Source organism: Macaca nemestrina, chromosome 1 (assembly GCF_043159975.1).
Source record: "Macaca nemestrina isolate mMacNem1 chromosome 1, mMacNem.hap1, whole genome shotgun sequence".
Taxonomy (NCBI): domain Eukaryota; kingdom Metazoa; phylum Chordata; class Mammalia; order Primates; family Cercopithecidae; genus Macaca; species Macaca nemestrina.
In genome coordinates, this window is record NC_092125.1 from 183067251 (window position 1) to 183094248 (window position 26998).

The following is a 26998-nucleotide window of genomic DNA, read 5'->3' on the forward strand; positions in this document are numbered from 1 at the left end:
CATATTTTTAAAGAAAGAAGTATTAAGAATGGCCCTAAATGCTCTGAGGACCAAGCTTAAAATGATAATACTGTGTTTTACTAACAACTTGTTAGACATAGCCAGTGATCAGTCATGGTGGTTTACAGGAGTTTTCCTTTGCATATTGTCCTAGTATTTTATTTTCGTATGAAGAATAACATAAAGAATAATACAAGGAAAATATTTTATCCTTTGTTTATTATGTAAAGAAGAAACATCAAAAAGATTCTAAGATTTCACGAAAGAGCTTTTTTGTCTTCTCAGTTGTTTCAAATAATAGTCGTCATTATTCATGAAAATTAGTTGCACATGTACACATTGCATAGTTCAGCAGTTCTCAGCTTTTTGGTCTCAGGATCCTTTTTCACTTGTAAAGAAATCATCAAAGACCCCAGAGAGCTTTTGTTTATGTGGATTATATTCATTGACATTTACCATTCTAAAAATTAATATTGAAGAAAATAATATTTAAGATAACAAGTGAATTACATGTTAATATAAATAGAATTTTACACAAAGTAATTATATTTTCTAAGAATTCAGTAAGTAAAGTGACATTGTTTTTATACTTTTACAAATCTCTTTAATGTCTGTCTTAATAAAAGACAACTGGATTTTTGTTGCAGTTGTCCTTCTTCTGCACTTAACCTGTTATAATGAATTTTGTTTGGTTGAAGATATGAAGAAAATCTGACCTCATAAAGATCTGTAGTTGGACAAGGGAGGAGTATTTTAATAGTCTTTTCAAATAATTATAGCTATTATTCTTTGATACTAAACTAGAACTCGAGAAGTGGTAGTTTCCTAAAGGTTAGTTTTATTTTTTTAATTTTAATTTGTGTGTGTGTGTGTGTGTGTGTATGTGTGGCACAGAGCTTTCTCAGGTAGAGCTAAATGTTACTTTCTTTGTAGAATCTGAAACCCTATCAGTATACTTTTTGTATTAATACTTTGTCATAGTGAGATACATTGATATGCCTCACACTTTGAATTAAACCTTTATCCATACATAATTTTATAACATTATGCAATCACTGTTCATTTGGAGAATATTGGTCTTGTAAGTTATGCAGATTTTCCAAATGTTGACACATTATATGATATAAAAAATCACATCTATTAATAAAACTACTGAGCTCATCACAAAGGCTTTAAGTATTGAGAAGCTGTCAAGCTCATGATGGCTGATAGTTTTTAAAACTCTTAATTTTTATGTGAAAACTCAAATTTTGTCATTGGCAATTAATACTGTCAAACCTGTTCCTTGAAGTAGTAGTCTCACTTCATTCATTTTGGAGAAAATGGTCAGCAATTAGGGATACTCAATCACAGGTTGAGTACCCGTAATCTGGAAATCTAACTTTTTAAGCAGCAATGTCATGTTGAAAGGAAATGCTCATTCGAGCATTTCAGATTTGGATTTTTAGATTTGGAGTGCTCAACTGTTAGGTATGTATGATGCAAATATTCCAAAATCCAAAACAGTTCTAAGTCTGAAACAGCTCTGGTCCCAAGCATTTTGAGTAAGGGATGCTTACCCAAATATCAAATCCAAATAACCACAGTTTGTCTGCCCATCATTTGTTTAAGTAGTAATGGTGTTTCATGAAAAAAAGTGGCTAATTCAGCATATAACTCAAACACAAGTGCTTTTTCTTCAAGCCATCCATTATACTTTGGTATGCTCTACAAGTGCTTTATACATACTTCCCATTTGTCACATAGAATGTTAAAAGACATGTGTTAAGAGTCAAAATTTAATTAAAAGTAACTATTTTTCTGATCTAACAGGGACATTCTTAAATGAAACTGCCATTTTTACAGAGAGTACATGGAACTGGAGATTTTTAACAGTTTGGTGCTACTACCTTAATTTGTGCTGAAGTATCAGCAGATTTGCCCACCATTGCTTTTTTTAATATCAGTATAAAAACACAGTGTGGCCAGCCGTGGTGGCTCACACCTGTAATCCCAGCACTTTGGGAGGCTGAGACTGGCAGATCACCTGAGGTCAGGAGTTCAAGACCAGCCTGGCCAACGTGTTAAAACCGCATCTCTACAAAGATACAAAAATTAGCCAGGTATAGTGGCACGCACCTGTAATCCCAGCCGCTTTGGAGGCTGAAGCGGGAGAATCACTTGAACCTGGGAGGTAGAGGTTGCAGTGAGCCAAGATCGTACCACCACACTCCAGCCTGGGTGACAGAGCGAAATTCCCTCTCAAGAAAATAAATAAATAAATAAAACACAGTGAAAAAGTCTAATGCCATTTAAGTATTATTATGAAATAATTTTGACCTAATGGAACTCCTGAAAGAATCTCAAGAACCCTGTGCCTATAGTACGTACTTTGAGAATCACGTAGTTAGTATGTTCTTTTTTTTTTTGAGACGGAATTTCGCTCTTGTTGCCCAGGTTGGAGTGCGGTGACCCAATCTCAGCTCACTGCAACCTCTGCCTCCTGGGTTCAAGCAATTCTCCTGCCTCAGCCTCCCAAGTAGCTGGAATTACAGGCATGAACCACCACGCCCGGCTTATTTTTTTATTTAGTAGAAGTGGGGTTTCACCATGTTGGTCAGCCTGGTCTTGAATTCTTGACTTCAGGTAATCCACTGGCCTCAGCCTTCCAAAGTGCTGGGATTACAGGCGTGAGCCACCGTGCCCAGCACATGAGCCATTGTGCCCAGCACAGTATGTTCTTAACACTAAATACTGTCTGTAAGAAGAAAAGAAAAAACTTCAAGTGGACTTTGAGTATTCACTCACTGATGGAATATCTACCATGTAGCAAGTGTATTCTCATTTAAGCCATCCTCACAGAAAGCCTGTTAGGAAAGGTCATGTTAATTTTATAGAACAAAAAACTTAGCCTTTTTTTTTTTTTTTTTTTTTTTAAAAAAAGACAGGTTCTTGCTCTGTCACCTAGGCTAGAATGCAGTGGCATGATCCCAGCTCCCTGCAGCCTTGATCTCCTAGGCTCAGGCAATCCTCCCATCTCAGCCTCCCTAGTAGCTGGACTATGGGTGTGTGCCACCATGCTCAGCTAATTGTTTTTTCTGTTTTTGGAGACAGGGTCTCACTCTGTGACCCAGGCTGGAGTACAGTGGTGTGATCATGGCTCACTGCAGCCTTGACTACCTGGGCTCAAGTGATCCTCCTGCCTCAGCAACCCAAGTAGCAGGGACTACAGGTGTGCACCCCTGTACCCAGCTAATCTTTTGTTTATGTTGTTAGAGACAAGATCTCACTATGTTGCCCAAGCTGGTCTTGAACTCCTGAGGAGCTCAAGCTATCCTCCTGACTTGGCCTTGCAAAGTGCTGGAATTACAGGCATGAGTCACCACGCCCAGCCAGGAAACTTAGTTTTGAGATGTAAAATATTGATTTGAGTGAATAGTAGAATTGAATTTGAACTCAGGACGCTCTGAGTTTAAAAGTCCATTCTACACTTAGCTGTCTCCTGTTATTAAATAGAAAAAGTTCCTTTAGCAATCAACAAGAATTTGTTAAGTGCCTGCCTGTCCATGGATTACTTTTTAACGGGGCAAATTTATTTAATTTTGGTCGTTTTTCTTCATGTCTTGTCAAAAAATGATTTACCGTCCTTATATTTCAATCATTAACAGCTGATAAGAACAATTAAATTCTTGCCTACAACAGCTACTTCTTCCTTGAGATGTGGTCTTAAAAATATAAATACTGTAAAATAATTATGATTTTTGTGAAAAAAAGGTTTTCTTTGGATAATTTAAATGCATAAACTTTTTGTGTTGATGTAGTATAATTATCAAATTATTTAATTGGACACATATACTAAAAATAATGTTAATATTATATAATGTTAATTTACAAATACTGCTTTTGTATCTACCCTCACATTTTATGATATTTATTCAATAGGCATTTTTTGTATATAAGCATCATCATCACCACTAGGGTCACTGTTTTTTTCTTTTTGGTTGACACTGTAAAGACTAAATAATTGAATTGAATAAGATAACTATTCTTGTGTTAATTAAGGAACAGGCTAACTCAGAAAGACCCCAAAATACAAGATGACAGTGGGCTTCTCTCATGGAACAGTGTAGGTGAGGAAGGTATTTCTGCTAAAGTCATGTTTTCTAGAGTCCATCCTTCTCACTGGACATTTTATTTCAAGCCACAAGTATTCTTCACAGACTAGTAAAAAGTAATGTTTGTTGAGCCACTACTGTGTGCTAGGCATTTTCTCATTGCTTTACCCGTAAACTCAACCTTATTATCCCTACACTGTGGAGAAAGTAATAATCAAGTACTATCCCTATCTAGGTGTCATTAAGGACAGTTGTAATTTTTTCATTTGCTTATTTTTTTGTTTTGGTTTGGTTTCATTTGTCCTATATATGTATATTCATCATCTTCCCAAGACATTTTTCAAAGAATCTTTTAAAGGCAGGTTTATAAGGACTTTTAATACTTGCAATTGTGAGATTATACCTCTAGGATAAGACAATGTCTTAATCATTGTCTTCTTTATTAACCAGTTTTGACAAGTAAACTCTCTGAGTACCTGAAGCATCATTGACTCAGGTTATTTAAGGCTAATCTGTTTAAACAGTGTATTGAAAATGAAGTATTGAAAATGAAGCACCCTGTAATAGGAGAACTTTTATAACTACTCAAATATAAGGCAGCTTCCTTTAGGGTAAAACCTAAACTTAGATTTTTATATATTTTTGGTATATGTATCTTAGGGAAATTTTAAATTCTGTATCTCACCTACAATTTTATATTTCTATCCTTACTGCCCTCAGAGTTAGGAAACTGAAGTATTATTCTGCTAATCAGAAAAGTAGCAGACGCACATTGAGGCAGTGAGGGATTGGGGGCAAGTATGTATACTTTGCCTTATTTGGGGCTCATTACAATTTCCTGGAGCCTCAATCTATCATCTAATGAAAATTAGCCTTGGCTACCATAACATCTCATGTGTGGAAAAAATTCAAATTTTCAAAGCCTTCCTGGTAATGCAATACCCAGGATACTAGAGTTAACTTTCTAATCTAGCTTCAGCAATAATAGAAAATACCTGAAAGGTAAAATCCTTTTGTGAAACATGGCCATATTTTGTTTACAAATGATGGATTCTACTTTTTGCAGATGTGTCTTGCTGAATCAGGGCTCTCTTATCCCTGCCATCGACTTACAGTGGGAAGAAGATCTTCACCTGCACAGACCCGGGAACAGTCAGAAGAAGTAAGCCTGTTTGCCAGCTTTTCATTGAACAGAAGGCCCATCCCCCACCTACCTGCCCATTTCCCTTTCTTTTTTATCTGCCAGAGCAATGAATAGATAAAGTTAATATAGCATTAATTATATCTTGGTAAATTCTTGAAGGCAGAAACTGTCCATGCAAGGTTATTACTAATGTGCTCCTTCTTTCTCTGTTAGTTTTATGTTTCAACAGACAGAATTCAGGTGGATTGGTTGAAATGATTTTTACTTAGAACTATCAGGCTAACAAAGAACTTTCTAGTCTGGGCACAGTCACTCACGCCTGTAATCCCAGCACTTTGGATGGCTGAGGCAGGCAGAGCACATGAGGCCAGGAGTTCGAGACCAGCCTGGCCAACACAGTGAAACCCCGTCTCTACTAAAAATGCAAAAATTAGCCAGGTGTGGTGGCAGACACCTGTAATCCCAGCTACTTGGGAGGCTGAGGCATGAGAATTGCTTGAACCCAGGAGGCAGAGGTTGCAGTGAGCCGAGATGGCGCCACTGCACTCCAGCTTGGGCAAGAGCATGAGAATGCATCTCAAAAAAGAAAAAAGAAAGTTTTTTTGGTGTTGACCGTGTAGTTGAGTAGATTCATGAGGATTGACCCTGGAAGTCCTTTAACTCATTGGGTTGGAGCACTTACTATGAGACAGACGCTGTGCTTGATACTTTTAGAGAACAAAAATGAGTAACACTGTACCTATACCAAAGTGCTCAGAGTCAAGGGTGATAGATAATAAAATAACAGTGGCGGGGTGCAGTGACTCACGCCTGTAATCCCAGCACTTTGAGATGCCAAGGTGAGCGGATCACCTGAAGTCAGGAGTTCAAGACCAGCCTGACCAACATGGAGAAATTCCATCTCTACTAAAAATACAAAATTAGCCAGGCGTGGTGGTGCATGCCTGTAATCCCAGCTATGCAGGAAACTGAGGCAGAAGAATCATTTGAACTCAGGAGGTGGAGGTTGTAGTGAGCTGAGATTGTGCCATTGCATTCCAGCCTGGGCAGTGAGTGAAACTCCATCTCAAAACATAATAATAAAAATATAATAATAATAGTGATGGCATAATATAAAAAATGCAGTGATAGTGTTGCACACAAGTGTCCTAAAGAAACAAAGAGAATGGGCAGATGAGATTGAACATGTTTGTGTGTGTGTTGTGCCTATTTCGGTCTATGTGAGCCTGAAGAATATATATATATATTCTTTTCTTTTCTTTTTTTTTTTGAGACTGGGGTTTCACTCTTGTTGCCCAGGTTGGAGTGCAATGGTGCGATCTCAGCTCACCGCAACCTGGAGGTTCAAGCAATTCTCCTGCCTCAGCCTACCAAGTAGCTGGGACTACAGGTGCCTGCCACCACACTCGGCTAATTTTTGTATTTTTAATAGAGACGGGATTTCACTATATTGGCCAGGCTAGTCTCGAACTCCTAACCTCATGATCCACCCCCCCCCCCCGGCCTCCCAAAGTGCTGGGATTACAGGCATGAGCCACCGCGCCCAGCCCGAGCCTAAAGAATATTATGAGGAAATACCTAAATTCTGTTCCATGGCTACAAACAGCACTTTCATGCTCAACTCTGACCATGGTTATAAGGAAATGGGAAAGAGGGCATGGATGTTTTAACTTACTCATTTAAGAAATATTTATTAAGCTCTTACTATGTGCTAGGAAAAGTCATCACCAAGACTTTAAAAGTGTATACAATGGAGGCCATAACTAAATAGCACAGATGAGCTTTATTTAAACTATATATATATATATATTTTTTTTTTTTTTTTTTTTTTGGAGACAGGGTCTCACTCTGTCACCCAGGCTGGAGTGCAGTGGCACAATCTCGGCTCACTACAACCTCTGCCTCCTGGGTTCGAGTGATTCTTGTGCCTCAGCCTCCCGAGTAGCTGGGATTACAGACATGTGCCACCACACCCGGCTCATTTTTTTGTATTTTTAATAGAGACAGAGTTTCACCATGTTGGCGAGGCTGGTCTTGAACTCCTGACCTGAAATGATCCACCCTCCTTAGCCCTCCAAAGTGCTAGGATTACAAGTTTGAGCCACCATGCCTGGCCTTAAACTAGAATTTTTTAAATTGGAGCACAATTCAAGTATTTAAAAGCTTAGACTAGTACAATAAAAAATTTTTTCCATTTACATTCTATACAAAATGTGGTTGCTCATTTTTATTTAAACTGCCTATATATTTTGGGCACCCATTATGGAAGCGACCACAGGACTTCTTCAGCAATCCTTTGAATATGTATTTATATCACTTAAACATGTGAAAGAGAAATGGAGCTACATAATTGAGGTTGTAGTCTATAATCATCCTGTGAAAATTATAGTTTGCCACTCTGGTTTTTAACATTTTTTAGAAAACCACAGAGAAGGAAACTTTTTCCCCTGCTAATAATATGACTGTGCTATATTATACTCTACTGTACTTGGTCTGCAAAAATGTTTATTACTTTTCAAGAGACCAAACTTTTTTTTTTTTTTTTAAAGCACTTTATCTCACTAGCCCTTGTGAAAGAAAGATAATATTGAGTTTCACTGCTTGGCCGAAATTGCTGGACATAATTTAATGAGATATTTCTTTAAAGTGCTTGAGTCTGTTTTTAATGGCTAGAGTAGGTCATACTTCCACTCTTTAATGGATAAATCCACTAACATTAAAAGGTGGCTAACTAGCCCCAACCAAAATTTTTAATTATTCTGTGTCCTATCTGAGAGGTGACAGGTAACATTCACTTCATTTATTTCCCTTCTCTCACCCTCACCATTATATGTGTTATTTGGGTGGTCCCATCAGCAGAGAGAAGCCAGTTCCATATAGTGAAGAGCAGTGTTTGTAAGGCTAGCACACTATTTAGGTTATTTTGAGAAAATGGTAGTGTGGGATTGGGAGGCTTTGCCAAACTAAAACAGTCACAACCTCGGTAATATCTTATTATTACTGAGTAATAATATCTTGTTATTAGGAGTTCTGCCCTCCTATAATAACCAGTTTCATTTTTGAGCAGCTTTTTCTGTTGTCTTCCTTATATTGATTTGAAATACGTGTAATTGTACCTTCTACCCATTGATTCTGCTGCTTTCTTCCGATTCTACTCTTCTCCTACATGACTTTTTTTTTTTTTTTTTTTTTTTTGAGACAGTCTTGCTCTGTTGCCCAGGCTAAAGTACAGTGGCACAATCTTAGCTCACTGCAGCTTCCTCCCCACGGGTTCAAGCAATTATCGTGCCTCAGCCTCCCAAGTAGCTGGGACTACAGACATGTGCCACCATGCCCGGCTAATTTTTGTATTTTGAGTAGAGGCGGGGTTTTGCCATGTTGGCCAAACTGGTTTTGAGCTCCTTACCTCAAGTGATTTGCCCTCCTTGGCCTCTCAAAGTGCTGGGTTTACAGGTGTGAGTCACCGCACCCAGCTAACAATAATCATTTTGCTATTGACTTTCTTAAACTTTGAGTTAGGAAGGAAATATTTGAGACCAGCAGTTACATTCAAGTTTTAGATTTTATGGATTGTAGTTGTATGTCCTTTAGCTGGAATAATTTTGATTCTTACATCATATCTCTGGCCCTACAGACACAGTTTCTTTATGATCATTTAATTTTTTTTTTCTCATCCTACCCTTGTTCCTGAGCCCCCGTTTAATGATTTTCCCATATTTCTGGATACCTAGCTAGGTAACAATTTATCCTCAGTTGCTTGGGTGAAACAGTGTGGGGGCCTTGTTTGACCCTGCCTCCTTGGGAATTGTTCAGTTCTCAGTTGACAATGGAGAAGGAGAGGCAGTCCAAAAACTTAACAACAAAAAAAGTTGTAATGTAATGTTAAAAGCATTAGTTTATAACTATGGTTAAAGAAACATTTATTGAATGCTCACTATGTACTAGTCAGATGAATATAAATTGATAATTTTGTATTATATGATTAATGAGAAAATTGAGGCAAGCATGAGATGCTAGAGAAGTATAGATAATGGGGGTGAGTTGTAACTTTCAAGAATGTTTGCAGGCAAGAACCTTGTTTGCCTTTCTCCCCTCTGTAGCTCTAACACCTAGCCTAGTGCCTGGCATGACACAGAGTAGTTATTTGTAAATGGATTTATTTTTAAATAAAGAAAATAAAAGAAAAAAAGACTAGAGGAGGTGACATCCAAATTGGATTATAAAGAATGAGTCACAGCCAAATAAAGAATCAAAGGAATCATATTCCATTCATTCCATTCAGAGAAAAAGGCACGATTTGACGTAGCAAATGAGAAGATATGTGTAGGTAGGGTTACTGTTAGTGCAGAAGAAAGTGGGGGGGGAAGGAAGATAAGAGATGAGGTGAAAGTGAGTAAGTCTTATATGACACATTGAGAACTTGAACTGTAGAAAGCAGTAAAAGACTTTTTTTTTTTTTTTTTTCCGGAGATGGAGTCTCACTCTGTTGCCCAGGCTGGAGTTCAGTGGTGCAATCTCAGCTCACTGCAACCTCCGCCTCCTGGGTTCGAATGATTCTCCTGCCTCAGCCTCCCAAGTAGCTGGAACTACAGGAGTACACCATCACACCCAGCTAATTTTTGTAATTTCAGTACAGACTGAAATTGTCCATATTGGTCAGGCTGGTCTCGAACTCCTGACCTCAGGTGATCCACCCGCCTCGGCCTCCCAAAGTGCTGGGATTACAGGCATGAGCCACCGCACCCCGCCAAGATTGACCCCTTTCACCACTTCTATTTGACATAGTACTGGAAGTTCTGGCCAGGGCAATTAGGCAATAAAAATAAAAAGAAATAAAAGGAAGAATTAAAATAATCTCTGTTCACAGATGATATGATTTTATATGTAGACAACTCCAAAGATTACATTTTTAAAAAAACTATTGGAACTAAAAAATGAATTCAGCAAAATACCAGGATACAAAGTCAACACACAAAAATCACTTGCCTTTCTATAAACCAACAGTCAACAAGTTGAACAGAAAATTACAAAAACAAGTCCAATGACAACAGCATCAAACAGAATAATACTTAGGAATTAACTAATAAAAGAAGTGGAATACTTGTACTATGAAAGCTACCAAACATTGCTGAAAAACTAAAGAAGATATAAATAAATGGAAACACATTTCATGTATATGGGTTAGAAGGCTTAATATTCTTCAAATGTCCATAGTGCCCAAAGCAGTCTACAGAAATCCCTATCAGAATCCCAATGATGGTTTTTTGCAGAAATAGAAAAACTTATCCCAAAATTCATATGGAATTTCAAGGGACCTTGAATAGCCGAAAACAATCCTGAAAAAGAACAAAGCTGGAGGACTCACTCTTCGTGATTTCAGTGTTTAGTAAAAAGATATAGTAATCTAAACAGTGCAGTGCTAGTATAAAGACTAACATATAGACCAATGGAATATAATAGAGAGCCTCAGCACACCAGCATGTTATGATAAAATGGTTTTTGACAAGGGCACTAATCCCGTTCAGTGGAGAAAGGGTAGTTTTTTTCAACAAATGGTACTGGGAAAACTGGATATCCACATGCAAAAGAATGAAGTTGAACCCTTACCTAATATCATATGCAAAAATAAACTCAAAATATATGAAAGACTTAACTGTAAGATCTAAAACAATACAACTGTTAAAAGAAAACATAGGGCAAAAGTTTTGTGACATTGGATTTGGCAATGATGTCTTGGGTATGACACTAATGGCACAGGTAACAAAAGAAAAAATAGAGAAATTGGACTTTGTGAAAATTAAAAAGTTTTATGCATCAAAAAATACTAGCAATGGAGTTAAAAAGGCAACCCATAGAATAGGAGAAAGTATTTGCAAATCATACATCTGATATGGGATCAAAGTCTATAAAATATAGAGAACTCCTAAAACTAAGTAATACAACAACCCAGTTAAAAAATGGGCAAAGACCCAGAGCTGCAAGACTGCTACTGCTGTAGTTGTTCTGGCCTGGGAACCCAGCCCAGCAGCCTTGACAGTCTCTGGGTGTGTGACCTACCACTCCTCTCCCTCCCCTCTACCTGAAGTCACCTGAGCTGCTCCTGCTTGGGTCTAGAATCCCTCCTCAGCAGAGTTCATATTTTTCAGGTGCCTAAGCACCTAAAATCCCTCTGTCCCAGAGCCACCCCAGCTGCTGCCTCCATGGGTTCTTTGGCCCGGGGACACAGCACAGCTACTGCATGTGTGCCTGAAAACAGCTCTGTGACCACTCATCACAGGCTTCAAACCCACCACTACATGTACCTGAGGCTTACCCCAGCAGCTAGGCTACTGCATGCTGCCAGCCCTGGCTGCCACAGTTTTATGTGTATAAGTAGCTGATCCTGCCCTTGGCTCCTGCCCCAACCACTGTGCTTGCAATCACAGATGGCCCTGCAGCTGCCCACATATTAACAGATAGTCTAATTCCTGTCACCGAACCCTAGCTGGCCCCTGCAATTTAGCATAAGCAAGCTTCCAGCCCTGACCATCCCACGTGTGCTCTTACAGTCTTCCCCATCTCCTGTTTCTGTCTCCAGCACTGACCCCAGTGCATAAGCCTACATCTGGATATGCTGCCAGAGGCATGTCTGCAGCCAGCCTCTACATCAGAGGATGTGCATTTCACTGGCTCTGGCCTTCATTGTTGCTAGCCATGGCCCTTTGTTGCTGGACACAGAGGCACAGCAGAGGACTCCAGTAGCCCTTGCAGCCTCTGCAGACCTCCCACAACTTTTGCCATCAAGGATCACACAGGTGCCAATGTCACAGACTCTTAACTGTCTGAGCTGACAAGACTCAGTGTCCCCCCTAGACCTCAAGTCACCATACACACCACACTTGGTGTCTTGTGCCCTTAGACCCAGTGCCACAGCATGCCCCAGAGTGCCTCTCTCCTTCCCTACCCTCTCTACACACCCACAGGTGAAGGTCTGTCCTTACTGATGGCAGCCCATAAAGTCTGGAAGAGGTAACTTTTTCATCAAACGCACGCATACCTTTGCAAGAATACAAGGATCATAAGGAATTTGGGAAAGATGATACCACCAAAAGAACACAGTAAACTCTAGTAACTGACCTCAAAGAATTAGAGATACATGAATTGCCTGAAAAATAGTTTAAAATAAGTTCACATTCAGCCTGGGCAAGTAGTGAGACCCTGTCTATACAAAATATATAAAAATTAGCTGGATGTAGTGGCACGTACTGAAACTTCTGCCTCCCATGTTCAAGCGATTCTCCTGCCTCAGCCCCCCAAGTAACTGGGATTACAGGCGTCTGCCACCGCACCAGGCTAATTTTTGTGTTTTTAGTAGAGATAGGGCACCACGTTGGCCAGGCTGGTCTCGAACTCCTGACCTTAAGTGATTTACCTGCCTCGGCTCTGAAAGTGCTGGGATTACAGGCATGAGCCACCACTCCTGGCTGTACTAGTTTTTAACATAGTGCCTTGACATAATAGGTAGTTGGTGAATGTTGCTGAACGGAACATGTATTTCAATTATAAGCTTGCTTTAATGCCAGTTATGAGTTCTAAATTTTTGCCTTAAACGGTTTAGTTATCATCTCCTGCAGGAAGTTTTTCCTGATTCCTGCCGCCTATGATTTAGGTCCTCTCTTCTTAATCTACATTGTCATAGCACTAATCACTTTGTTTATAATATATGATGCTCCTTGGGAGAGGATATACTGTATCTTTCACACAGGGCCAAACGATGTAGCACTTAACAGTGATTTGTAAATGTTTGTTAAATGTTAAAGGTAATAAATGAATGCAATAAACAGCCCAAAATATCACTAATTTTTTAGCTGTTTTTAAAATTATGAATAAATACCTTTTCTGGATTTAAAGAATTTTAGGGAAGCCATGACAGATACCAAGAGATTATCTATTCTCATCAGCAAACATTAATGAAAAAAAGTTTGTTTATCTTATTTTTTAGAAAAAGCTCTTTATAACCTGTTAGATGGCTAAGAAAATATGAAGAGACTGGGAGTTCCTTATACATAATTAAATAGTTCATTCTTGGAAATATTTCAATAATTCATATTTGAAATATACTTTTTTCAACAAAATTGGCTTTTTAGATACCTCCCTTTGAAGATGTTGTAGTTACAGGATTTTGTTTTCTGGGATTTTAAGAGGTTTGGGTATTCTATACTTTGTGAAGGGAAAATGAATAATGGAGACACATGGAGAATATTAAAATCACTATCTTAGTATGAAGTAAGGTCCTGTTGTTATAGAAGGAGCTAATTTATTGAATGGGATTTAGAGAAAGAGGATAGATGTGGGACAGTAAAGTAAAAGGGGTAAGTATAGAAAGATGTATATGTAGAATACTCCCTTTTTTCTCCCCTGTGTCTCCCACCCCTTGTTCTTAACCTGATGCCTCAAAGGAAGGGGTGAGTACTAGGCAAGATTAAGAAAAGACTGAGATGATAGCTTACCGGATAGAGGATGTAAGAAGATTTGTCATACTGGTCCTTTGTTTCTTTTCAGTTGCCTGTGAACCTGACTAGGCACTGTAAAAGAACATGTGGTATATCTTGTAAATCTTGAGCCTTTACCTGTTTAAGACTAAGCCTCAAATTTAAAGGGAACTTCATGCTCCAGATATTTGACTGCCTGAAACACAGAGGGAACTCAAGCACTGTTGTCCTAGTAAATGTGTTGTTTTGTGGAGGAGGCTCCTTCACTGCTCTAAAATGAGACGGCATTGTGGATTTTTAAGCTGTTGACTAGCTTAAACCAGGAGGAGATCTTAGATCTATGAACAAACTATTAAGGGAGGAGAACCAATGTTTCTGTGAGAAGTAGAGTAAAGATAGCAGGTAAATGCTTAAGGGAAGGACCATTTATTTATTCATCCAACAAATGTATCTTCATTATCTTGTCTATTCAAAGCAATAGAAAGATTGTCTTAAAGTTGAGAGGGAAAATATAATTATGACTCTCTGCATTAATGCTTGGGTATGCCGAGGAGGAAATGCTGACATTTGACACTAAGTCAAATGAGAAATATCTTGACTTCCTCATTCGGAACTCTTAGAATCACTAGATTAGCAGTTTTAAAAAGTGTTTCATAGGGTCTGAGATCCTTTGGCAATACCCCAGATGTCAACAGATACAAGGAGGAAAAGGCCAACTCCAAGAGCATTAAGCTCCCCACTGACCTCTCCCTGTATCAACCAGAGTAGTCCTACTTTTATGTATTGTAATATCCTGTTTGGGCCTAGGGGAGGGAGGTAACCCTGTGAAAATAAGTTAGAAAACCACCGATAACAGACTTTTAAGATCCTTCCAGCTTTAAAATCTATGATTCAACAACTGTCTGACCTCGGACATTCCCTCTAGCTAAATTTTTATGAGTCCTTTTTTTTTTCTTTTTTTTTTTGAGGCAGGGTCTCATTCTGTCACTCAGGCTAGAGTGCAGTGATGCAAACAAGGCTCACTGCAGCCTTGACCTCGTGGGTTCAAGTGATCCTCCTTCCTCAGCCGCCCAAATAACTAGGACCACAGGTGCACACCATCATGCCCGACTTTTCTCCTTTTTTTTTTTTTTTTTTTTTTTTGTAGAGATGAGGTCTGGCAGTGTTGCCCAGGCTGATTATGAGTCTTAGATTTTATTTCTATTAATGCTCTTCTGGCAAAATATGTATGTTATATTAGGTTATTCTGCATAGACTGAAGTATCAATTACTTTCCCCATTTTATAACTTAAGTACATAGTGCCACATTTTAAAAGATAGAAATTTTATTTACTAAGTAGTATTTATAGACTTCATTTATTGAACATAGGACAGATAAGCATGTAGCCAGATATCTTGCTTGGACCCTCTTCTTACCCAAGGCATGAATATTCAGCAGTACTTACAGCCCAGTCCAAAAGTTTTACATCTCAGTATTTCAGAATCACATTCTAACCTAGAGAATAACAGCCTAGTTCTTTGAAGCAGATGTTTTTAATACCTTTTCAATTGATGTTGCTAAAAACAAAATAAACAGAGCATATTCATCAGTGCTCAGCAGGTAGTAAATTCTCAATAATTTTTACTGAATTAAAACATTATTATTACAACTCGTAGGTAAAACATTGTTATTACATCTCATCTTCAGTTTACAAAGAGCTTTCATATATAGTGTATTTCATGTTATCCATAACAATGTGAGGATAGTGTACCATATTTCACGAAGAGAAACCTGAGAACCACTGCAGTAAGGAAGTGGAAAGTTTGAAAATGCCACCATTGCTTCTACCTACCAAATACAAATTTGTGTGAACTTTTTGAGAGACTCATAGCTTACTTTGTCTCTGACTTCTCCAGTTGTACCCATTTTCTCATTTGTTTTGCACTTAATTGTGTACTGTATGCTGGGGAAGAAACAGACAAAAATCCCTGTCTTTATTTAGTTTGTAAGCATTCTTCATTTTCCTTCAGTCTCCAGCCTTCGGTCTACAGGTATCAGAGAAAGTTTAGAAAGTATGTGAGCCTTACAAGGAAAAAATAGTAAGCTTTACTCTAGCAAATGAGTTTATTTGATAAAAATTTTATAATGCTTATGTCTTGTTGTTACTATATAACTTATTCTTAGAATTTGATATGCAAAAATCAATATGAAACTAATCAGGACTTTCCTTAAATAGCAAAGCACCGATGTTCATATGGTTAGTGATAGCGATGGAGATGACTTTGAAGATGCTACAGAATTTGGGGTGGATGATGGAGAAGTATTTGGCATGTCGTCATCTGCCTTGAGAAAATCTCCAATGAGTGAGTATTATTAGCTCTTTGGGTCCAGCAATAGAATTCTTTCTTCTAGTACACAAACTTATGAAGAACATTAAACTTAAACATCTCTTACTGACCTCCAGGAAAGATAAGATAAAAGAGAGTAAGGGGAGATAATAGAGAGTAAGCATTCTTCATTAAAACCACAGCCTTTTGAATTTTGATTTTATTAAACTTAAAAATTCTCAGTGCATTAGGAAAATTCATTAAAAACGCAAGGTAGTGTAACTTTTGTTTTACATGTATAATTAATTATGACTGTCTCTCTTTAAACCTAGAGGCTAATTAACAAACAGGTGTACTTTCTGTGACTGATACTTGTTTCCCCACATCTTATTAGAGATACCAGTTTTAAGAGTAGTAATATTACTCTTCTATTCAACAGTACCCATCTTTGGAGGGAAAAAAGTAAACTAAATGTGCCATCTGTTTCACTTCCACTTACAAGATGCGTACTCTAGAATAACAAGACATGCTACGTGCAAAATGACCACTAAAATAATAATGACCTATTTACTTTGTGAAATTAGAGAACTCCTGTGGGCAGAAATAGATGTGATGTTTACATAAAATTGGTTATTTTCCCAATTAATGAAGTCTTTAATATCAGACTCATTTAATATAATGTAGTCACAAGATGTCTATTTCAAGAAAACATTGAAATCCTAAATGACAACTGGGCACATATTTTAAATGCTTAGCAGGATTGTGTCAGTTGGTTTTTCAAAATTTATGAGCTTGGAATATTTTAAGGTTCTTTTTGATTCTGGTTTGATGAGCTCTAATATATGTTGAGTTAAACCGTCCCCTCAGATATATCACAGAAGCTAAAATTTAATTTTATTTCCTCTTTATTGATTAAATATATTTCTTATATGTGGGATTAGATGTTATGTGGTTTGTTTTTTGTGTCTATTTGTTTTGTTTTTTTTGTTTTTGTTTTTTCTTTTGTTTGTTTTTTAGTGCCAGAAAACGCAGAAAATGAAGGAGATGCCTTATTACAATTTACAGCAGAGTTTTCTTCAAGGTAGGGTTAGGATCTTAACTATATAAAATTGATGCTGTTTTATGCTACTGTGGTTTTTCTTGGGCAATTTTAATTATAGATTGTTTAAAATTTCTCCGTAAAGTATTCAAAGGATATACTTGTTAATTTATGTAGTCCTAATGGTGAAACACATAAATAACTAGTAAACCGTTTATACCACTTCAGAGATGGATTCAACTTATTTCTGTATCTTTATGGACGTTCAATAAATGGATGCTAATTTAATATTTTTATTATATTCCCAAAGGACTAGGATATAGGATACTGATTTTTAGTATATTTTAGGACAGTCAAATGGAAAGTCCTTTAACATAATATTAAATTTAAAAATACTTTGAACATTTTAAATCCAAGTGAATTTTTTCTTTTGATTTTTTTCTTTTGGAATCGTTTTACATTTCTTCCTTAAGTGTCAAATATAAAATGTTTTATATGCATTTGAGAGTCTGCTGAGGTGTTCAAATATAAAGAGAATTAATGTTTAATCCTCAATTTGGTGTAAATGATATTGTTTTAGTGATATTTTCTGTTGAAATATAATATGGAAACTTTTAAAAGAAACAGTTTTTTCCCTCTATTGGAATTCTGGAATAAATGAACTGAAGTGGGAAAATAAAGTTAATGTAACTAGGAAAATCAGATGAAAGTGAGTAACCAAGAATTTCTTCTTATAAATGGCATGGTTTTATAGCACTTATTAAATTCATTTGCTAAGTGTACTTAAAATTCCAGCATTGAGTATATCAGTATAGGCCAAGAAGAATTCTAAAAACGAATGAAGCTCATTTCCAAGCTCTTAAAGAAATGTTTTTATGTTTAGTATGCACTAGACATTAGCCCCAGCATTTACTTAAAAGTCATTGATTAGACTTGTGAAATTTGAAGTGAATTTGAAATGTATTTTAATTAATAGAGTCAATTTTTCCTATAGATATGGTGATTGCCATCCTGTATTTTTTATTGGCTCATTAGAAGCTGCTTTTCAAGAGGCCTTCTATGTGAAAGCCCGAGATGTAAGTAGATGTAACCTTTTCTGATTAAAAAGTGCATCCCACAGGTTTGCCACTAGGGCTGAGGCAATGCTTAAATGTTTTCTGTTTTTGTTTTTTTCCAAAAACTTGGAACTCTTCACAAATTTGTATGTCATCATTGTGCATGGGCCATGTTAATCTTCTCTGTATAAGTCCCATTTTAGTATATATGCTGCTGGAGCAAGCACCATTTTCTGTTTTCATTTTGAAATTGGAGACTTCATTTGTTTCTGGTTCATCTACTAACCTAGTTTTCACCAAGATGCCCATTTCACAAGGGACATTAATGTAATAGGGGTACTGCTGACTCTTGCAGAAGGTCTTGTGAAGCACTGAAATAAGGCTTTTTTAAAATGGGAAAAAAGGTGGACATGCTTAAAAGGGACCAGGCTATGTGTTTGTATTATTTTCAGTTATGCAAATGACTAGTTCTTGATAGATTTGTTCTTTAGTCTTTTCCCAAAATGATTATTCTATATAGTGATATATATCTAACAACAGCAGTATTTTCCCCCAAATGTCACTTTGGGCCCCCACCCCCCCCCCCCACCAAAAAAAAAAGGTTTCAAACATAGAAATGAACTTTGTGATCTTGAAGTCTGTAACAAGAAGCCCATAACAAGAATTTAGAAGATAAATTTTGAGGAAGAAGACTCTAATCACTATTTGTATGTTGTCACAACAGTCAAGACATCAGTAATCTGGCTCCTGCCTATCTATGTCACTTCAGCTCTTCCTATTCCCTGCCTCACACTTAATAAATCTGGCAGTAGTGTGCCATTTGTATTTCCCCATAATCTTACTCTTTCTTCATGCTTCCCCACTGCTAGAAATGCCTTTCATCCTGCTCTTTACCTGGATGACGACTCCTCTTCCTCTGAAACTTACCTTTTCCAGCTCCTCCCCTTCTCTCACGTTGGCAGCACCTACCCCTTTAGCACTTCCCAGTGAAAAACCCTCAGCTTATCTCTTATTGTTACACTTAACACAGTGTTTATAATTATCCAGTCTACATATGTCTTCCCAGGAGTTTTGATTTTCTTTTGACAGGAACTATCCTTTATGTCCCTGTACTTAGTAAAAATTCAGTAAATGTTTAATAAATGAAGGAATAAAGAAAGGGAAGAAGGAAGGAATAGCGTGTACATGGAGTAGAGGGGAAAGCTATTGGAATTAAAGAGGGCAAGAAGTTTGAGAACAGAGTGCAAGGATGCCTCTGAGGTTTCTATTTTCTAGATTATGTTAAATTCTGATACAAAGAAAAATTCATTTAAAAATAAATTTTAAAAATCAAATTCCAAGATGATTAATCAAATTAGAGCTATAATTGACAGTCTAATGAATTTAGAGTAAGAAACTATTCTTTACCTTAAGAATAGCAGAATAGCTCTTTTAAAAGCTGTTTTAAGCAATTATGTTTCAACTGTTAAATCATTATAAAAATGGCTATTTTTAAAGAAATGCATGTTTATGGTAATATGTTTATGGTGTTCATAAATATAGGTTTATGGCAAATACTGAGCTGGATGTGATGGCTCATGCCTGTAATCCAGCAATTTTGGAAGCCACTGCGAGTGGATCTCTTGAGCTCAGGAGTTCAAGATCAGCCTGGGAAACCTGGTGAAACCCCATCTTTACAAAAAAATCATACAAAAATTAGCCAGGCATGGTGGCACATGCCTCTAGTCCCAGCTATTTGGGGGGCTGAGGCAGGATTGCTTGAGCCCAGGAGGTGGAGGTAGGAGTGAGGCAAGATCATACCACTGCACTCCAGCCTGGGTAATAGGTGATATTCTTTCTCTGAAGGAAAAAAGAAAATACTGAAAAGCAAAGAGAAAGTATTCTAACACAGATTAACTGTTAACTTTATTATGCTCTTTGCATATTTATTATTGTATGTTTAGATGTATATGTATATGGATTTTTAGTATAAAATTTAGTCATGTTATAATCCTGTAATAACAGCTTTTTTTACCTTTTAATATTATATGATCACTTTTTAAATTATAACTTCTTTTATAGTATTTTAATTTTTTATTATAAAAAAGTTTAAATTTTAATACAGAAAAAGTAGAATAGTACAATAAATAGCCAAATCCCCTATACCTACATTTAATAATTAGGAAAATTTTGCTATATTTGTATCTTCCATATACATCTCAAAGTCTTAATGGAGTTTTAAGGCATAAGGACTTAAAAGGATTAACTGTTACAGATTGACAAAAGAGCAGCATTTGAAATTTATTTATATTTTTATACTTATTTGGATTTGGGATTTTGATGAATATATTTTTATGATAAATTTTTGTTTCAGTTCCTCTCTGATTAAAAATGACAAATGTTGACTGGAACAGAAAATAAATGAAAAATTTATTCAAAATTCACAAAAACAAATATAAAATAAATATAAATAATTAAAACTTCAAATAATTTTTTAATAGTTTATAGCAGATAAGCATTTGAAATTATTGAAACTTAAACTGCACAGACACATTTAGGGTATCCTGTATAGTCATGAATTTTTGCTTAGCCATTTCAGACTAAATTATAGATGTCATACTTTACCCCTAAAAACTTCAGCATGCATTTTCCAAAAATAATGATATTCTCCTACATAATCACAATACCATTTTCACATATAACAAAATTAACAATAATTCCCTAATATTATCTAATATCCAGTGCATGTACAAACTTCACCAGTCATCCCCAGAATTTCTTTTTAGCTGCTTTTTGGAACCACAATCCACTCAAGGATCACAGGTTATATTTGAGTATTAGATATCTTAAATACCTTTTAAGCAAGCACCATCTCTCCCCATTTTTCCCCTGGTATTTGCTTTGTGAAGAAATCAGACCAGATGACTTGTAGATTGTTCCAGATTCTGGATTTGTGTGATTGTTTCCTTGTGATATTATTTTTCTGATTTCCTGAAAAATGGATATTAGGTCTAAAAGCTTTGTTAGATTCAGGTGAAATGCTTTGTAAAAGAATGCTTTTTAAAATAATGCTGAATATTTTAACAGGATTTTTAGTGGTTATGGAGTCTTTCATTGTATGGCCATGTTGTTATAGTTAAACAATCACTTATTAGACATAAATATGTTTGAAAGACTATCTAATTATAGTTTTAAAATAATGTATTTTTCAACTTATTCTTTGATAATAGTGCATTTGGGATATATCTTTCTCTGCTTTCCAGCAGTCGAAGTAACCAGAAAATGTCACAGCCTTTTGTAACTTAAACCGTAGCTCCCAAAATAGGGATAGATATTTTTAAAAACTCATTTCCAGAGCTTCTGTAAGATATACTGTGTATACCTCACACATTTTAGGTTTAATGCAGATAACTTACACTTAAAAATACAGTATGTCATAGACAACTTAACACTTAAAAATACAGTATATCATAGACAACAGAACTTTTACTAAGTGTCTTGTACATTGTAATTGGCATTTGGATTTATTCAGACTGATAATCCCCTGAGGAATATAAGCTCTTGTTTATTAACTCCTGGATATTTCTAATGAAACAATTGATTGTTTGCTTTTCTTAGTGTCTAGGTGTTTTAGCAGATGAAAAATTATTGGTTCATGTAATTAAATATTTTGCTTCATATTAGATTCATAACCAAAATCCACTGACCTCTCTGGACTGATAAAAATGTCTTTATCTTTATTCCTTTGTCCAGGGCTTTTTTCTTTCCTCATTTCTCTTTTCCAAGTTACAGATCAACAGTTTATGTACAGTTTATTACATTTCTATAAACTTAAGTAAAGTTTAACTCCATGACAGATAAATTATTCAAAATTAAATCTAAGCAGGTTCATTTATTAAGGTCATTAAGCAGATGGTATGCATCTTTTAATTGTGTAAGTATGGTAATTGTAATGTTACTTCAGAATTCTGTGATGCTCTGTGGTTTACAAAACATGTTCCTATACATATCTCATTTGAACCCCACAACCAAACAGTGAAATAGGGATATATAGTCCTCATATTCCCATTTTAGAGATGAGAAAGCCCAGAAAAGCTACATGACTTGCTTACAACACACTAATAGTAAGTAGTAGGAACCAAATAAGACCTCACATATTCCAAGACAGGTAAATATGGTTTACACTATCCCACCACACTTGAGTTTTCATTGCTAACTGCTGTACTGCAGGATTTAATGATCAAACTTCATCTCTCCTTTTCATATTTCACACTTGAGAGTTAAAACAGATCTTGCTCAAGATTATTTTTTAAAGCTTTTGAATGAATCATTTTTCAGAAAACAGTTTGCTGATGTTCAAACATTTTAAGACAAATGTGACGGATACTGTGGCACTCTTACTAAATTTTCTTCATCTTAAATATCACATGTTTAATTTAAACTGTGGGAGGCACATTAATTTTACCAGGGCAACAGATGAGCCTCAAGCACCAGCATTCTTCACTTGAAGTGAGAAATTGAGTTCCAAGAGTAAATAAAAACAAGATTGAAGGTTTAAATCCTCTGCTAGGCTTTTTGAACTTATATACTCATTAAATGTTTATTGGAGTGGTGGGATTACAAAGGATTTGGGGAGCTTCATCAACTGGTATATAGTTAATCACTAAGTAAAACACTACATTTGATAAAGTGTTTCTCACGATGCCACATTCAATCCATCTTAATGAAAACTGCTTCAAACTGATTTCATTTGAGAGCACTTGGTGGTGAGAGTGCTTATAGTTCTTTCTGCCTTTTTTCTTGAGGAATTTATAGTACTGTACCAAGCAGAGCTTCCAACTTTGGTAAAGCAGTTATTATAAGTTTTCATGTTTCTTTTAAGTATATCGTGACAAAGTATTGACTTCTGATAATGTACTGATCAGTTTTATGACTTCCTTCCTTGCCCTTAACTATGAAGGATGCTCACCCATTTGAGGGCTATAAATGTTTATCCCATTTTCTCTAAGGATCTGGGAAATAGAGGTTTCCTGCTTTTGCTCAGTCTAATGAGGAAAATAAAACAATATAAACAGATCCGTATAGTATAATATACTATAGAAGCAAAGAGAAGAGGTACCTTCAACTACCTTAGAAGTTCAGGGGAAAGATCTCTCCTCTCCTCTCCTCTCCTCTCCTCCCCCCCTCCTCTCCTCTCCTCCCCTCTCCTCTCCTCTCCTCTCCCCTCTCCTCTCCCCTCTTCTCCCCTCTCCTCTCCTCCCCTCTCCTCTCCTCTCCTTTCCACTCTCCTCTCCCCTCTTCTCCCCTCTCCTCTCCTCCCCTCTCCTCTCCTCTCCTTTCCACTCTCCTCTCCCCTCTTCTCCCCTCTCCTCTTCTCTCCTCTTCTGTCCTCTCCCCTCCCCTCCCCTCCCCCTTCTCTCCCCTCCCCCTTCTCTCCCCTCTCCCCTCCCATCCCCTCCCCTCCCCCTCCTCTCCCCTCTCCCCTCCCCTCCCCTCTCTTTTTTAGATGTAGTCTCACTCTGTCACCCAGTTTCGAGTGCAGTGGTGCCATCTCAGCTCACTGCAAACTCCGCCTCCTGAGTTCAAGCGATTCTCCTGCCTCAGCCTCCTGAGTAGCTGGGACTACAGGTGCGTGCCACCACGCCCTGCTAATTTTTGTGTTTTTAGTAGAGATGGGGTTTCACCATGTTGGCCAGGCTGGTCTTGAACTCCTGACCTCAGGTGATCCACCTGCCTCAGCCTCCCAGAGTGCTGGGATTATAGGCGTGAGCTACTGCGCCCAGCCTAGGGGGAAGATTTCTAGAGGAGGTACTTCTGACCTGAATCTTAAATGGTGAGAAAAACTTAGGCAAATAACAGAATTCTAAACAGAAGGAAGAACAAAAGTAAAGGCAATGGAAGATTAAAGTGAGGAAACTACAAAAAAATGCAGGACAGAGTTGCATTGCTAGGCATGATGCTGATAAAATCAGTAGGGTTCAAGGCATGAAGGGGCTTGTGATGCCCTGTATTAGCTGCCATTTAAAATCTGTTTTTAGGCTGGGCATGGTGACTCACACCTGTAATCCCAACACTTTGAGGGGCCAAGGTGGGAGGATCATTTGAGCCCAGGAGTTCTAGACCAGACTGGGCAACATGGTGAGATCACTGTCTCTACAAAAAGAAAAAGAAAAAAAGAAAAACAAATAACAATTAGACAGGTGCGGTGGCATGTGCCTGTGGTCCCAGTTACTCAAGAGGCTGAATCAAGAGGCTCACTTGAGCCCAGAAGGTCCAGCCTGTAGTGAGCGATGTTCGTGCTACTGCACTCCAGCCTGGGCAACAGAACAAGACCCTATCTTGGCGGGGCGTTGGGGGAGAAGATTAGTCTTTTTGTTCCTTGGAGCCTCCCCACCTGTCATGCCTGCCGTCCCTGAATTCTATTCTTCTGTACCACCAAAAGTACCCTAGAGAATCATTAGACATTTATAGTAACTAAGAATCAACAGTAATAAAAATCTCAATGGCAAGGCTTATCTCCCATGTGAAGGATTGTTCCTTTCCCAAGCATCCCTTTGGGAGTCTGGGCTTTGATATTGGTAATTTCATTACAGCTCCAGAGATCCGACTTCAAACCAGTGCTTTTTCCAAATATTATACATAAATTAAGGGAATCAGTACTCAATTGCTGATTTCCCACTTAGTAGCTCTGTGGCCCCAAACAAGTAATGAGCCTGTGTCTAATACGGAAAAAAAATGATGATGATAGTCTCTACTTTATACAGGTTGTTTTGAGACTTAAGTGGGATGCTACCCATAAATGCACCCAGCACTGTGGATGAGACAGATGGTGCCTTTAAGCGGTTTTGGACAAATTTGAGAAATGTCTGTAAAATAACAAAACTGATTTTCTCATTCAATTATGAACTAGTTCTAGGAACAGTTTCAGGAAGGAATTTTGAGAACCCCATGAGCATTTCTACCACTAAATTTAGGAGTTCACGTTTAGCAGTGCTCTTAGTTATCAAGTTTTATTATATTTATTTTTTAAAATCAGCCCATTTTAAAGTCATGCTGTTTCTACTGCTTCATGTTGAAAGAAATCTAAATGCCATCATTGATCATTGTCTTCTAAGAAAAATAAGTTCTATACAAATTTGAGGCCACAGCTGTAGTTGGTAAGTTTCTAGCTCACCACACAATATCCAGAAAACCAGGCAAACAAACTTCTTTGTGCTTTGGAAAATATGCCCAGTCTGCTTATCTAGTCTGTGTTATTTTTTCCATTTAAATTCCTTAAAGTCAGGACAATGTCTTTTATAGTAATTTTGTATGACAGCTGGGACAGCATCCTGCACATGTGTGAAATAAGACCTAGGATGCTAATATATTTTTTTTAGAAAAATATATTTGAATTATACAAATAATGTATTTACTATAAGAGAATGAAAATACAGATGCATTTTAAGTAGAAAATGACACCACATAATTCCAAACCTGAAAATAACCACTATTTATTAAATGCTTTTACTTTCTAAATGTGATTTTTAAAAAAATCTATAAACATGTATATCAGAAAAAAAGCTTATATAGTTTATATAAATACAACCATACCAAACCTGCTGTTCTGTAATTAGATGTTTCCACTAAATAGTATATTTGTTAGTACCATTTGGAATTTGCCTTTAATTCTCCAATTATCAGATCTGCCTAATTAAAATTGTAAAAATCTTTAGTGCCCATATTAAAATTATTTCTTAAATTAGTTTAAAACTTACTAGTTCAGAAATACACTGCCATTTGGCTGGACGCAGTGGCTCACGCCTGTAATCCCAGCACTTTGGGAGACCAAGGCGGATGGATCACGAGGTCAGGAGATCGAGACCATACTGGCTAACATGGTGAAACCCCATCTCTATTAAAAATACAGAAAATTAGCCGGGCGCCTGTAGTCCCAGCTACTCGGGAGGCTGAGGCAGGAGAATGGCGTGAACCCAGGAGGCAGAGGGTGCAGTGAGCCAAGATCACACCAGCGCACTCCAGCCTGGGCAACAGAGTAAGACTCCATCTCAAAAAAAAAAAAAAAAAAAAAGAGTTAATACAACTCTATATGCTTAAACACAACTTGTTTTTATAACATATAATATTCTACTTAGAAATCTGTTTGCCAGACAATATTTAATGGTATTTAAAAGCTACTGAACATGTACACCCATAAATCATTGTAATTCTTATAGTTTTTAGTAAGAATGCATTATTAATACATTTTTAATGAAAAAATACTATTAGTTTATCTTCAAGTCTTTACTGCTCTAGTCTGTCACCTCTTGGAATGTGGAAGTAGATATAAGTAGGTTCTTGTTCTCTTCCTCAGTGGCCTAAAAGTTGGGGAGAGGAGTACACTTGACATTCTCACTCCTGTTGTCATGCTTGTTTAACAGGCCTATTGCTGACTAGGATTAGTGTTATCCCTCTCCATAGAGAATAGTAGAGGGTTAGAAAAATCCTTCCTGCACTTTTAAGAGGCTACTATACCAAAGTCCTTAGTACTGTATCTAAATGTTTACCTGGCAAAGCCTGCCTACTTCCTTGCCTACACAGTCCCTCTTCCAGCCTCCCCACAGATATGCCTCCTTCTCTATAATTTGCTGTAAGAACCAATCATTTCAGCTTCTCATGTCCTTATTCTTAAAAACTTTAGCCACATGGTGGCCTTCCTCAAATATATTGTATTACCTGAGTATTACAGTCTAAGCAATGAAAACTGATAAAGAGCTAGACCCAATGAACATCTGTCAGCTTTTTTTGAGAGTTTGATTTTACTTTAGGCTTTTCCTTTTTTAGATAGAGTCTCGCTTCGTCACCCAGAATGGAGTGCAGTGGCGCAATTTTAGCTCGCTGCAACCTCTGCCTCCCAGTTTCAAGCAGTT

General features: G+C 37.1%; 1 protein-coding gene and 1 non-coding gene across 5 annotated transcripts in view; one reads left to right on the forward strand and one right to left on the reverse strand.

Moving 5' to 3' along the window:
* The window catches only part of LOC105495028 (Fas associated factor 1), a 504146-nt gene that overhangs the window by 348024 nt on the left and 129124 nt on the right, over positions 1 to 26998 (forward strand). For all 4 annotated transcript variants that reach the window (XM_071093153.1, XM_071093175.1, XM_071093142.1 and 1 more), the window contains 4 exons: positions 5161 to 5256; positions 15926 to 16052; positions 17034 to 17097; positions 18050 to 18131. In XM_071093153.1, the coding sequence (XP_070949254.1) occupies positions 5161 to 5256; positions 15926 to 16052; positions 17034 to 17097; positions 18050 to 18131 (369 nt within the window). The remainder of the gene's footprint in view (positions 1 to 5160; positions 5257 to 15925; positions 16053 to 17033; positions 17098 to 18049; positions 18132 to 26998) is intronic.
* LOC112429085 (U6 spliceosomal RNA) lies at positions 18231 to 18337 on the reverse strand. Its single transcript, XR_003021214.1, has one exon. It is a non-coding gene; the product is annotated as a U6 spliceosomal RNA (small nuclear RNA).